At 37.2% G+C, this 14750-nt stretch overlaps 1 protein-coding gene across 1 annotated transcript in view; it reads left to right on the top strand.

Moving 5' to 3' along the window:
- Nucleotides 1-12047, top strand: part of Otud4 (OTU deubiquitinase 4) — a 43456-nt gene extending 31409 nt beyond the window's left edge. Inside the window, exons 15-21 of the mRNA XM_026392728.2 lie at nucleotides 896-1019; nucleotides 1372-1427; nucleotides 1871-1951; nucleotides 3091-3229; nucleotides 3979-4239; nucleotides 5704-5744; nucleotides 7016-12047. Of these exons, the coding sequence (XP_026248513.2) occupies nucleotides 896-1019; nucleotides 1372-1427; nucleotides 1871-1951; nucleotides 3091-3229; nucleotides 3979-4239; nucleotides 5704-5744; nucleotides 7016-8233 (1920 nt within the window). The 3' untranslated portion in view covers nucleotides 8234-12047. The remainder of the gene's footprint in view (nucleotides 1-895; nucleotides 1020-1371; nucleotides 1428-1870; nucleotides 1952-3090; nucleotides 3230-3978; nucleotides 4240-5703; nucleotides 5745-7015) is intronic.
- Nucleotides 12048-14750: the final 2703 nt, after the last annotated feature.

Raw genomic sequence — 14750 nt, 5'->3', positions numbered from 1 at the left:
ATTGTGAAATTTTTTTATTGTTAATTTTTTCTTTTTCTAAAATACCGAGGATTGGACCCAGGGTTGCTTTACCACTGAGCCACATCCCCAGTCCTTTTATTTTTTATTTTGAATCAGGGTCTCACTAAGTTGTTGAGTATGGCTTCAAACTTGATATCTCAGCCTCCCAAATTGCTGGGATTACAGGTGTTCATCACTGTGCCCAGCTAAAATGGGGTGTTCGTCCTCATTATCTTTAGACATCGTGGGATTGTTGGTGGCAAAGGTCTATTTTCTATAAAATTCCATAGCCAAGACCAAGGTCCTCTATGCTGCTATATGAAATATATAATGTAATGGGAACTTAGAACCTTAAATAATAATTTAGTTTAAAAAACAACTTATTGCAGTCTTTTTGTTTCACAGTTAGAAGGTTGGATCTCATGCAGAGCTTATTGATTTGCTCTGGTAATAGTATATCAGTGATAAAAATCCTGATGGCACTGTATCTGCTAATTTGCATTTAGATTTTTTTTCCCTCCACAAAGATCATGCCTCTACAATGGCTTCTTCAGAAGGTTGGTACAGAGGATGCTATTGTTTATACAGAGAATGTAAGTTGCCAGGTGAAGGTCTGGTCAGGGTGGCTTCCTGAAATGGATCTATGATGAAGTCTAACTACTAATTATGCTGAAGGTCTGCTTTGCCTATTACTTTGATTTAGTCATTTAGCTATTAATATAATTAAAAGTGGACCCTAGATTCTATCATTTTTTTTTCAGTAATATAAAAATCTAGGGCTATGAATTTTGAGATTTTGTGTAGAAGTATGAAGAATAGTATTAATTACTGAATTTCTGTTGATAGTTTTGTGAGTAAATTTTAACACAAATGTTGGGCTTTGTTCATTTTAAAGAGCTCATCAATGAGTCAGTCCGCTTCTCAGAGTAGCAACCCATGTGTTCAGAGAAAATCATCGCATGTAAGTGATAGGAAAGGAAGCAGGCGGAGAATGGATATAGAAGAACGAAAAGACAAAGGTACGTTATTTCCTCATTTGAAAGCAGATGGGAAAGATTTTCTTAATAATTTTCTGAGGAATCCGCTGGTGGGGTCTTGGAATGTATCCCCTGTAAATAAGGGAGGGACTACTATTTTGGGGAAAAAATGTACTTTTTAAATTGTTAAGCTGCTTAAGTAATCTCTCCATATTAATGTTAGATATGGCGAGAAATGTTGACTTAGCCTAAGGCATGTTAAATGTTACTCTAAAAACTGCATTGACTAAAACATGCTTGCAGTAGTACTGTTGACTTTCTTCATATTTTGTTCTGTATTCAAACCTGCCTAGTGGTTGATGCTACGTTTTTTTTTTACCTTAATATGTTATAGAACCTATCCATGGACATATTCACTTGGATAAAAAGCCTGAGTCAAGCACATTGGAGGTAAAAGTTTAAAATTCTAATTGCATTTCTTTTTTTTAACACTGTGATACTATAGTAAGAAAAAGTAGGAGAAGGTAGAAATGATTTCAACATTTTATAACTAGTATAGAAGAGAAGCAGAAAAGAGGCGAGTTTGTATTCTGGCTTATGCTTACAAGTCATAATTGTGTTCTCAAGGTACCTTGCAGAGTAGCTTATATTCTCCATCACTCCAGGGAAATTGTTTAAAGCCATGCCCCAGCTAGAAACAACCCAGTAATTTGGTAGAATAGAGATACACAGGCAAAGCTAACCTTCCTATTGAAGACCAGTATAATTGGAAAAAAATTTGAAATCATGAGAGGGCTCAGATGCATGTGGAGTGAACTATAAAGGAAATTGCTGTTATTCCTGGAATATGGGTCTTTGAAATACAAAATCACACTTTCTTTTTGCTCCCAAAGAATACCAGTGATGAAAAATGTACAAGAATTTCATCACCATCAAAGTCAAAGAAATTAGAGTGCCCATCTCCTGCAGAACAAGTACGTAAGTTGTTGCATTTGTCACTGAGTACTATATTCTCTGGGTTCTTTGTATACAATGATATAAAAATAGGAAATATCTCTATGGAAATGGGAGAATTTATTCTAGCATCACAATTTAAGTGCAATTACAATTTTTCTTCCTTTTTTTTTTTTTTTTGGTGGTGCTGGGGATTGAACCCAGGGTCTTGTGCATGTTGGCAAGCACTCTACCAACTGAGCTATATCCCCAGGTCCCAATTAAAATTTTTCTGTAATTTATTTTGATCTTAGCTAGTTTACAATGTTAATGGTGTTTAATAGATTTTTATTTTATAACCATTTCTTTGCCATTCTTCTGAATTTATTTTGGATAAGTTCATATTTGTTATCTTTATTTTTTGATATCTTGTCCTACCTTTGTGGTAACTTGACCTGAACATTAGATTTTTGAAAGAAAACTGAATTTCTACTTTATTTTAAAACTTTTTTGGCTGCGTGTGATGGCATGTGCCTGTAATCCCAGTGGCTTGGGAGGTTGAGGCAGGAGGTTGAGTTCAAAGCCAGCCCCAGCAACTTAGATCCTAAAGCAACTAAGTGAGACCCTATCTCTAAATAAAATATAAAAAAGGGCTGGGGATGTGGCTTAGTGGTTAAATATGTCTTTGCTAATAGCAGACCTTTTGAAGAGTCATCTGCATCAGTTATTTAACACATTTAAAAAAGCAATTCCAAAAATTTATAAGTAAAATGATGAAGGAACAGAAGTTCTGGCAGTTATTTTGGTTCTTGGTCTAATACAAAAGTAGAAAAAAAGTTCAGTGCTAAATGCTTTTTAATTATCATCCTTCCTATAGTAAGACTAAGTCATAGTTACATGGTATGTCTGTGTGGGGAGCTTTTCTAAACTCATGAATTTCAAGTTGGTTGTACTGTTTCACACTTGGCTTGTGGCTTCTGGGACTTTTGGTAGGCAATACTTGGTTGGATTTCATTTGTTTGCATGTTGTTTTTGTCTACTCTCTGTTTTCTTTCATTTCTAAGACAAGAATAGGACCATTTATACTTCAGTTGTATAAAAGACAGCCAATTCAAGATATATGTGATTAAAAATTAGTGTCTAAGCAAAATGACCCCTTTTCTTTTTCCACTCTCTGTAGAAGCCAGCAGAACATGTGTCTCTTTCGAATCCAGCTCCCCTTTTAGTTTCTCCAGAGGTACATCTAACTCCTGCGGTGCCTTCTTTACCAGCCACTGTGCCAGCCTGGCCAAGTGAGCCTACAACTTTTGGACCAACAGGTTAGAGAAGGATTTATCAAATGAACAACCAGCAAAAAAGCTTCCAAGTCAGACTTCTAATTCTTGAATGAGGGCTTGATTGCAGAAAAGGACTAAGTGTAGAGAGTCTCAAGGAGCTTTCTGTGATTCTCTGCTTTGCTCTGCTTCTAGTGTGGGAGGGCTGAGGTCTTTGCTGTTGCTTAAGGTGTACTCCTATTATCCTAGACACATGGAATTTGAGCTGATTATCACCACTCTTTGCTTTGGTTGCTCAGCACTAACTGGCACTACAGTTTGCTTCCCCCACGGGTCAGCTCTTTCCCAGTTGGACTCCTTGAAGACCTTGTGTCTTTTTTTTTTTTTTTTTTAAGGGAGAGAGAGAGAGAGAATTTTTAATATTTATTTTTCAGTTCTCGGCGGACACAACATCTTTGTTGGTATGTGGTGCTGAGGATCGAACCCGGGCCACACGAATGCCAGGCGAGCGCGCTACCGCTTGAGCCACACCCCAGCCCCGACCTTGTGTCTTCTGAGAGCTACAGTTAGATATTGACTCAAAGCTTTTTTCTTAGGCTTATTTCCTCTCTGTGTCCTGAAGAGTCCTGGGTTGATACTCGAATTAAAACTATGTTAGATTCTTAACAACCTGCTGTTTTACTAGCTGTTTCACTAGCAGCATTATTTACTTAATAGTGCAATATAAACTTATATTTCTAGAGAATTATTTTTATTTTTTTGTAGATTTTGATTCTTGTCCCTCTCTTTTGTAGGTGTCCCTGCTCCGATTCCTGTTTTATCAGTGACACAGACTTTGACCACTGGACCTGATTCTGCTGTGTCTCAAGCTCATTTAACACCCTCTCCAGTTCCTGTGTCAATTCAGGCAGTTAACCAGCCCTTGATGCCTTTGCCTCAGACACTGAGCCTTTATCAAGACCCACTCTATCCTGGGTTTCCTTATAATGAAAAGGGAGATCGAGCCATTGCACCACCTTATTCACTGTGTCAGACTGGGGAGGACCTGCCTAAAGGTGAGCTCCTCCAAGTTCACATAGGTTGAGTAAGACATAAAAAGACAAAAATGCAGGCCAGAGACTTGTTTATTAGCCAGAAGGAGGACTTAATTGGGAAAGACGGCAGAAGTTTGGCTTTTTTTTTTTTTAAAGAAGTGATTTTTGTGTTTAGTAATGGTTCTCTTTAAAAATGTCATTTTTTCATAAACAACCTTGAAACCATTTTGAATTATATAAGATTTAACATTTTGTCCCATCATTCCATACGTAGAACACATATAAAGCTTAAATATAGTATATAATGTCTAATAAAATTATATAATTCATAATTACGTAACTATATTACATGATGTTTATATTAGCTAATATTAACATTATATAATTTATCTCTAGCATTTCTAACCCGTTGTAATGTGCCTGTTTCAGTTTTGTTGAAGTGTACATAGAATTGAGAACTTGGGGCTTTATGGGTTGATATTTTCATTAATTGGACATCTTAACATCAACGAATTTTCTCAACACTGGTCTGGTTTTTGGGAGATATTGATATTACTTTATCTGTTAAAAAATTAAGAAGATTGAATATAATATTTGTAGTAACTCGTACAGTACTATATGTAGCAGTTTTTTAAAAATAATTCTTTAAAATTTGTTTTTCCCCCTTATTTTTAGGGATCTTACTTATCTGTAGCCTCTATTTTTAGTTTACAAGTTTTCATACCTGTAAAACTGGAAGAGTATTACAGTGACTGCTTGTATACTCTTCTTCTTCTTCTTCTTTTTTAACTTTATTTTACTTATTTGTTTGTATGTGGTTCTGAGGATTGAACCCAATGCTTTGCCTGTGCTAGGGGAGTGCTCTGCCACTGAGCTGTAGCCCCAGCCCCTGTAACGTTTTGCCTAGATTGATGTGGATAGTTTGTTTTTAGTCAGTGAGCTTATATGGGTAATGGGCTAATGGCAAATGAATAGCAGGAGTGTACTGTTCTACTAATAATAGTATCATTAAGTTAGGTTTATGTGATCTTATCATTCTCCCCAGCATTTTTATTTCATAATTTTTTAAACCTCACTGGTAAGTTAAACACTTGAGTTTCTTTCATCCAGATTCAGTTTTAATCAGATAGGAATATTAGTTTAAACCATTATGGCATTTAGATGTTAATTAGAGGAAAAGCATACAGAATTAGAATTGCTTAGCAGCCTGACTTTTGTGGTTGTTTTCTTTGAGATAGGGCCTTGCTGAGTTGCTAAGGATGGCTTTGAATTTGTGATCCTCCTTCTTGGGCCTCTGGGATTACAGGTGTGTTCCACTGCACCAGTCCTGAATTTTGGCTCTGTTGGTTTTTATGTTTTACATCACAGGTCGGAGAATACAATTCTAGTAGATAAAATGCTCTTTAGGAACTGTGTATCGATCGAGATGATGAAGAAATGCTTTGTGAATGTATATTTTTAACAAGCGAATACTTTTGTTTTCAGATAAGAACATTCTTAGATTTTTCTTCAATCTTGGAGTGAAGGTAATTTACATTTATCATTTTAAAGTTGTTTTATTATTAAGTTAATTCTGTTTTAAATTTTTACCATAGTGTTAATCTTGTTTTATCATGCAATAACCTCAGGTTCACCAAATATTTTCTTAAGAACCAGAGTTTTCAGCATTTTACAGGATGCTTTTGGTGGTGTAGAGGTTCCTGTGTTTGCTTGTTTACCTCTTAGTTAATGATGGTTTAACTTAGGAATACATTCAGGAATTAACCATAATTCCAGGGACCTCATGGAAATGTCCTTACTGGGGAAAGTGGATGAAACTTCTGGGTTTGAAGTTCTCTTTCACGGCTTATAGCTGTGTATTCCTGGGTAAGCCACAGTGTCTCTGAGCATGGCTTTCTGCATCTATAGAATGGTGTTAATGTTTGCTACCTGCCTCAGTTATTGAAAGGACCAAAGAAAATAACAAATGAAAGTATTAGTATGTGAAGTGGGAGGCTTGTATGTTCACTAGCATAGCAGAGAGGTCCTTTGGAAATCAGTCACCTAAAAATACTTTTTCTTAACAAGAGGCTAGAGAACTCTCTGTCAGTACTAGGCTGTCTGTAGTTTCTGTGGGTTCTAGATATTTCAGAGAGGAAATAAAGCACTCTGTCCTGGTCTAGTGACCAAGTTTCATAAGGCCTTGTGCCATATTCAGCACCTGGTTTTCCATTTATGTAGGCTTTATCTAATTGGCTGGTTATATTTTCTTTATGTTTTGATATTTAGCTGAACCCATGCAGAGGAAGGATTTGGAGTATTTCATTTTGAACATTAGTATTTCATTCTTTGAGTAGAGGATCTAACCTAATTTTTGCAGCTGGAGTACTCTGGGGTTTTCATACTCATTGAGTCCTGTCAGTAAAGATCATCTACTCCTCTTTCAGCATTTTCCTTATAGAATAGGTCCAGGCAGGTGAACCGGCTGGCAGGGTCATACAATCAGTCAGTGGGAGAACCAGAAAGTGAATGTAGGTCTAGTTAAGCTGCCAGTTAGAGATGATGTTTCCTATCAGCCTCTGTAGCAGGACTTTCGATTGGTTTCAAGACAGGAGCAAAGGATGGAATCTTGAAGGGCAACACCATTTTCTTTTTCCTGATGGGGGTATAGCAATGATCTGGTATTTGTACTGTAGGTAGGTTTGTGTTCTTTGTAGGCATGAGAAACTTCTCTTGAGCCTACTGTTTTGAGACGGGTACACTCAAACCTTTTTAATTTTCCCTTTTATTTACTTTTACTATTTTGTATCTCTTTCAGGCATATAGTTGTCCTATGTGGGCCCCACATTCTTACCTTTACCCTTTGCACCAGGCCTACCTGGCAGCCTGCAGGATGTACCCAAAGGTCCCAGTACCTGTGTATCCTCATAATCCTTGGTTCCAAGAAGCTCCTTCTGCTCAGAATGAAAGTGATTGTACTTGTACCGATGCACACTTTCCTATGCAGACTGAGGCCAGTGTTAATGGTCAGATGCCTCAGGCAGATATTGGACCACCGACATTTTCTTCACCTCTGGTTATCCCTCCATCTCAGGTGTCTGAAAGTCATGGACAGTTGTCTTACCAGGCTGATCTTGAATCTGAGAACACTGGGCAGCTTCTTCATGCTGAATATGAAGAGTCACTAAGTGGCAAGAACATGTATCCACAACCGTCCTTTGGACCTAATCCATTCTTAGGCCCAGTTCCCATTGCACCTCCTTTCTTTCCTCATGTTTGGTATGGATACCCTTTTCAGGGGTTCATAGAAAATCCTGTAATGAGGCAGAATATTGTCCTGCCTTCTGATGAGAAAGGAGAATTGGATCTGCCTCTGGAAAACCTGGATCTCTCTAAAGAATGTGGTTCAGTTTTAGCAGTAAATGAATTTCCAGAAGCCAGGGGTGAAGTTGTACACACTCTCCCTGAAACAAGCGTGAGCAGCAAACATGAAGGCCGAGCAGAGCAGTCATCCCAGACACGAAAGGCAGATCTGACCCTGGCTTCTGCACTTCCTGGAGCAGAGGGAAAGTCTCATCTTCCTTCTCAGATTCTAAACAGAGAGAGAGAAACTGTGCCTGTTAAACTTGAGCCTAAGAGGACCATTCAAAGTCTGAAAGAAAAACCAGAGAAAGTAAAAGATCCAAAGACTGCTGCTGATGTGGTCAGTCCTGGGGCCAACTCTATGGATAGCAGAGTGCAAAGACCAAAAGAAGAGAGTTCAGAAGATGAAAATGAAGTGTCTAATATTCTGAGAAGTGGCAGATCCAAGCAGTTCTATAATCAAACTTACGGAGGCAGGAAGTACAAAAGTGATTGGGGCTATTCTGGTAGGGGCGGATATCAACACGTGAGAGGTGAGGAGACCTGGAAAGGGCAGCCGAGCAGAAGCCGGGATGAAGGTTATCAGTACCATCGAAATGTCAGAGGACGTCCATATAGGGGCGATAGGAGGAGATCAGGGATGGGAGATGGCCATAGAGGACAACACACCTGATGGTTGTTGCTCTGATGTTTTAGAACAGAAGCCCTTTCTTAGGTGGAGTATTTCTGGAGGCTTTAAAAAAATACATTAAAATAAAAACCCAAATTGGAATTATCTCCTCCCCTCCCCCTTTACCCTCATTCCCATTCTGGATGAGATTTTGGACATGAGTCAGGGGCAGGTGTATTTTTGGTATTGCCATTTATCTTCATTCACAATCTGTTTTCATTTATTTATCGGGTGACTGCCCCCATAAAAACTAGAAAATAAGTTTGTTAAAGTATTTTTTATAAACAGCCTAATATAAAACATTATAGATTTAGTGTTTGGTTTTTTTCCTTGTAAAAGTTTGATTTCAAATGTTGGAAATGTGTGCTTTATAGTGTTTACTAAAGTGACAAAACACCATTGGACACAGTATAGATTCCAAAATATAACATTGCACCAAATAGAAATGTATATTTTATTATGCAATGCCTTAGTCATAAACTGGGCTCAAACGATTCTCAGCCTAAAACACTGTTGTCTTTTAAAATGCTTCCAACCCAAAGGCCTTTCATCTCAATATCTGTCAAACTTGAATAATGTCTTCTCTTTAATATTACATAAGGCAGCCTATTAACCTGTGTCTTAGAAATGTATATAGTTCTTTTAATATTCATAGGGTATATTTTTGGTGAGTATTTGTTGAATTTGAGATTGCATACAAGAATAGATGTTTAAGAAATAGTAGGAAATTCCAGTGAAATGGCTGTTTCCACCAAGAATTCTTAGCACTGGTGTAAATATCATGGTGCCTACTCGAAAGAAATGTAGATGCTATGCATTTTGAAAATAATCTGCATCTGTTAAAATTGCAGAAGTTTTTTAATGCCACTTTAACACTAATGCACTGACAGATTCTAAATATTTTGTGAGAAGAAATGTTAAAAATTTTTAGCTTGACAGGTTTCTATAGAGAGTGACTGTTTTGTTTTTCCCTTGCACCATTGGTTTTGTATCACTTTACATTTGCATGTTCAATTTGTCATGGCTGGAATTGTACGAAAATAAGAATGATTGTAACTTCTAGTTCTTACCTAGAGGATGCTGCTAGAAAATGGTTTTGCTTTGCATTTTATAACTTGTTACTCTGGTAACATGTCTTCTATCCCTCTTCCTTCCAGTCTTCAGTATTTACTAGAGTTCCCTTTGCATGTTGCACTCTGTTCTCATTTGGAGATTGGACTCTAACTAGCACAGTATTCATTCATCTGTGTTACTTTGTAAAAATAACTGTAGCTTGTATTTCTTATTTGTACATACCAATGTGAAAATCTACCCTTTTTTAAATGTTGAGATTATCTTTTGATCAGGAAGTTTGAGTGCTATGCAAATAATACAGTAATTTTTCTTTGCATGCCATGTGTAATATACCTAGCCAAAATAGATGTGGTGGCTTTTTTTTTTTTTTAAAGCAGATTACTTAAAAAGCAAATATAATTCACTTGAATTGACAAAGCAGATGAGTTTTCTGGGTTCTCTGATAACCTGTAGGAGTGTGTGGATGTCAGCTAGGCTCAGTGAATCTCCACTGTACTGTAATAATGGTTATTTACCTCTGTGCTGTTTTAATTACCTAATGTCTATGTAACTGCTGATTTGGGTAGTGATTAGCATTTAGATATTTTGTAACATAGGATTTTAGAGAGCACTTTGAAAGATAACATTTTATTATGATGGTGCTAGGTAAAAATTTGTAAAGACTGGGATGGTTATATGGATAGAAAAATTGAAAGAACCTGTTGAGGAATTTCTGTTGTCACCTTCTAAGCTAGAGCAGTTGTTGAAGGTATTGCTGAAACCTGTTTTTCCTTAAGATCAGTAGCTGAATTATGAAATGAGAAGCTTAGAAGGCTCTTCTTTTTCAGCCCCCCCTTTTATTGTAGGTTAGTTTATCTGATAATTTCTATTATGAAAATCATTTTGATATAAATACCAGATTTAAAAGTTCAATGTAAGTTTGATCTCAGGAGTAAAAGCAATTGTTTCCAGTGTCCTTTATTGTATTGACTGGGATTTGATCTGTTTCTGGAAACGTTTAAAAATTGGATAGCACAGAATTCTGTTGGTTTCTTCACTATCATCCTACCTTACCTCAATTAACGAAAGACTCATCACTCCTGAGGGAAGCACTGATTTGCTTCCTGTTTCCCATCTCTAACCTCCAGCACAGGGTGGAAACAGTGCTGAAAGAATTTTAGCAGATGGTACTTTTCTCAGTGACCTCTGGAATAAAAGAACTCTGACTTTTGGTAGTTTTAAAATTATCACTCTTTGCATGAAGGTCAGTTTTTTTTTTTTTCCTTTAGATTTGTTTTTAAATGTTTTAGTCCAGGGGATTTTGCCTTATGCTGAGGTCAAACTAAGGCCAAGCACGCTTTTGTCCTTCATATTATAACTGTATGTCATATTATATATTGACTTGAGATAATTCTATATAAGAAAAAGGCAGAAGGGTAGAATGGAGAATCATTTATATTTTGATTTGGAAATTATGAAACTTCAGCATATTATGATCAGACATATTTTGAAGAACAAATGTTTAGACTGACCAAAGCTCACCTGTTTTTGCTTAGTTAGGTGCTTCTTCTGAACTTGAGTCCAGCTCCCCTTCTTGTAGTATTGTGCATATGTCTCTTCTTCAAGTTTATTTCCCTCAGATCCATCTTCCATTCTTGCCCTCCATGCTCCTTGTAGCAGGATGCTGGCAGCTGTGTTGTCCTCCTGTTGTTCCTGGTATTCCACGAGTCCACTGTCATGGCAGACCCAAGCTCAGACCTGCCTCCATCTGACAGCGGTGGGTTTCTTGAAACCACAGTGCTGAGACAGCTTATCTGAAGCAAACTCTATTCTTGCAGTGTGTTGTTTCCTTTGTGACTCAAGGGTGAATTAAAATGCCTGTGAACTGCAAACTTGCTTAAGATTGACTTGGTGCAATAAAGTTTCTTTCTAACCATTTCTGGTTTAGAAAATACTCAGCCATCCTAGAAACTAGCAATATTTATTTTTGCCTCATTTGTTTTGCCTTCAGTTTTAGATGAGGTAAATTTTTTCGTCTTTCACTTATGGGTACTAAGCAAGGCCCATTCCAGTGTTGCTGAAGAGAATGCGTATTTGGCTACACTGTTTCTGTGTACTGTATTTTGCTCCCCATTTTATGTCTAAAGGCTATTGTTTTTGTTTTAAAATCTTAATAATGGCTCATTTCCAGTATGTCAGTTTCAAAGAACTAAGGTTTGCTACTAGTGTCAGCCATTTACTCTCCCTCTGATTGGGATTTTTTTTTCCTTTTTTTTTTAAGAAGAGATTTTCTCCTCCCTGCCCCTGAAATACAAGTTTTAGAGAATCCTTTAAGAGGGGTGGGTGCATGTCTTAATGCTGGGAAGCAGCAACTTAGGGGTTGGATTTACTTGAATGGATTAAAAATTGCATTGTTACAGAGCTAGAAAAATTTACGTATAAAAAAGATAATAGCCTTACACTGAGTACAAATAATACTTACAAGCATGTGAAGATGTGATCATTTGTGATGTTACTTGTAAAAAAAAAAGTATATATACATATCTTTTGAAGTGTTGAAAGGAAAATAGTACTTTATATTCTTTATCATATCACTTTTTGTAAGTGTTGAATATATTCCTGTTTATTTTTCTATGTTCTGTTTTGTAGCCTTAAGAAGTGTTTCAAACATATCTGAATGTACAAAATAAGAGTAAATGCCCTACATGGTGTGATGCTGCATTATATATAAAACTGTGTGCATATATTAAATTTTGTCTCTTGATCCTACTTGTGATTCTTTGGTTTCAAGGGTAATCAAGTAATATAGCATATAAATCTTAGTAAGCTGTCTTAGAATAAGGATGGTTTCTTTGGCTCTTTCACAGCCAGAAGACAATTCTTTTATGTAAACTAAAAGTCATTTGGGATTTGTGACCCATAGGTGATATTATTTTCCACATTACTTGCCTAAGGTCATACAACTACCAAGTGGTGGGATTTGGACTTTAACCTAGTTCTGTAGTTTTACAGCTGATGGTATCATTTTTTTTCAGCAGCCACAAAATGAATTGAGAATATGCAGGATACTTGAGTTGATGAGGGTAATTTTTTTTTTTGCATTTCTATTAAATGTTTTCTGAAGGGAAAGCAAATTGAAAGCTTGAAAACAGATTTGAGTATACCTAATACTTTGAAAGACCAACAATTTTATTTTTATTTTTTTATTTTTTGGCAGTGCTAGGGATTGAACCCAGGGCCTCTGTGCACGCTGGGCATGTGCTCTACCACTGAGTTAATAACATTTCCAGCCCACCATTAAATGTTGATGTTTTGTTTCAGAACTGGGGATTGAACCCAGTGATACTTCACCACTGAACTACATCCCCAGCCCTTTTAAAAAAATTTTGAAACACAATTTCCCTAAATTGCTGAGGCTGCCTTTGAACCTGTGACCCTCCTGCCTTAGCTTCCATAGTTGCTGGGATTATAGGTGTGTGTCACTCTGCCCTACTAAATTCATTCTTTTATTAAATCAAGCCAACTCTGAATATTAAGAGAGTATTTGTTTAAATATATTTAGAATGTGAACTCTCAGGAAACTTTAGCTTCCTCACAAAGCAGAGCCTGAAACAGTGCTCATTCAGCGCATGTATTTAAAAGAGAACCTGATACACATGGGCACAGGAACAGCAAGGGAGAGAATGAGCCAGTGTAAAGAAAAATCACAGCTGGGGCAAGGGATGTAGTTCAGGGCAAGAGCGGTTGCCTAAGCCCTGTGGGTTCCAACCCCAGCACTACTTACAAGTTGGACAGCTTGCTTGAGAAGTTTCGTAAAATATAACATTGTTGGGGAAGGAGTAATGGGGAAACATTTATCTATTAGTTGGCTAGCAGGTTTGCCTATGGTCAACAGAAGCCAGAGATGAGAACAAGATGTCCAGCTGGGTGGGATAAAAGGTGATGTCAAGGGAAGTAATTTGTCCTCAAGAGGTGCAAGATGGGGTTTCTCTGTAGTTTTCTATAATTAGAAGGCCTATCCTTCACCTAGAATAATTAGGCTTTTCTATATAACATTGAAGTACTTGGGTCCAGAACTAGGGAAAAGTGTGAGAATGGAAACAAAAGAGGAAGTCACTATGCCCAACTTTCCTATACAAAGCTATGCATCTTGTGAATCCTGGGTGCCTCAGAATTGTTAATTACTTTGGATCAGTGTTTCAAGAGGAGCTATAGACCTCATATTGAAGCTTTTTAGATGGATCCTTTAATGAGTTTACTAGAGAAACAGGCTTCAGTCAACCCTTTAAAAAATACATACTGGTCTTCTAATTACATTTTGTTTTTCATTTGGATTTGGGAAAAAACAAAAATGAGAGTAAAGGCCCAAGATGAAGAGTGTGAGAGGTTTTTTTTTTAAGCTTTTTTTTTTTCCTTTTAATATTAAGTGGCAGATAATTGAGAAACTTACCTTTGGACTGACCACCTTTTAAAGATGAGTAGAAAATGAGCTTTTTTTAAAAAAAAAAAAACCCACTAGGGATTTACCTGATGTGTTACTTGTTACACGTTTTCTGCCATTTACTTTGTAAATTGGGTGTTAGTAAAAGCATTTAATTAACTTTGTAGTTAATCCCAAGGGCACCTTGCCACTAAGGTACATCCTCCAGCCTTTGGATTTTTTTTTCTTTCTTGGCAAAGTTGCCCAGGCTGGCCTTGAATCTGTGATCCTTCTGCCTCAACCTCCACAGCAGCTGAAGTTACAGGCATGCACCATTGGCTTGGCTCTTATAGGATTGTAAAAAAGGTGTTTTTATAAATGGGGAAAGAAAGCAGAAACAGTCTGTTTACTAAGCCTGTGCGCCGTGAGAAGGAATGGACCTGGACAGCTGGTCTGTTTCCTTAGCCAAGAATTGTGTAGATACGGGAGATGTAGACTTAGGTACATGCAAGGTTGGGAGCTGATACTAACACAGTTGTGACCTCTGGAAAGGTCAGTAATAGCAAACTTTTTCTATAAACAAGACCATTGGTCTAAGTTCCAGATCTTATAAACAAAAGCAAAAATACCCACCCAGCCTAATGCAAGAGCACATGCTTATAATTCCATCCACTCAAGAGTCTGAGGCAAGTGCAAGTTAATGAGACCCTATCTCAAAAAACAAAAAGCCGGTAGAGCACTTCCCTACTAGCATGAACAAGGCCTAGGTTCAATCTCAAGTATTGGAAACAATAAAACCCCAAAGACTAGCTGGGAAGGCCCAAGAATTTGCAAATTAAGAAAAGTGAAAACAAGTTCCTACTTAGGTTACTTGGCAGAAAGCAAATGGAAAGCCCTTGGAGGGGCAGACCTTGCCCAAGAAGCCAAGGTAACTTGGTGGCCAGCAATAGAAAAACAGCTTGACAAATAAGGACTTGTTTTCTTCATAAGAAATATGGAGGAAAGTGACTTGCAGGCAGTTGTGAAGTGTAAGGATGAGCATTCTTC

This window comes from Urocitellus parryii, chromosome 10, assembly GCF_045843805.1.
Source record: "Urocitellus parryii isolate mUroPar1 chromosome 10, mUroPar1.hap1, whole genome shotgun sequence".
NCBI lineage: Eukaryota > Metazoa > Chordata > Mammalia > Rodentia > Sciuridae > Urocitellus > Urocitellus parryii.
This window is presented reverse-complemented; position numbering and strand designations above follow the sequence as displayed.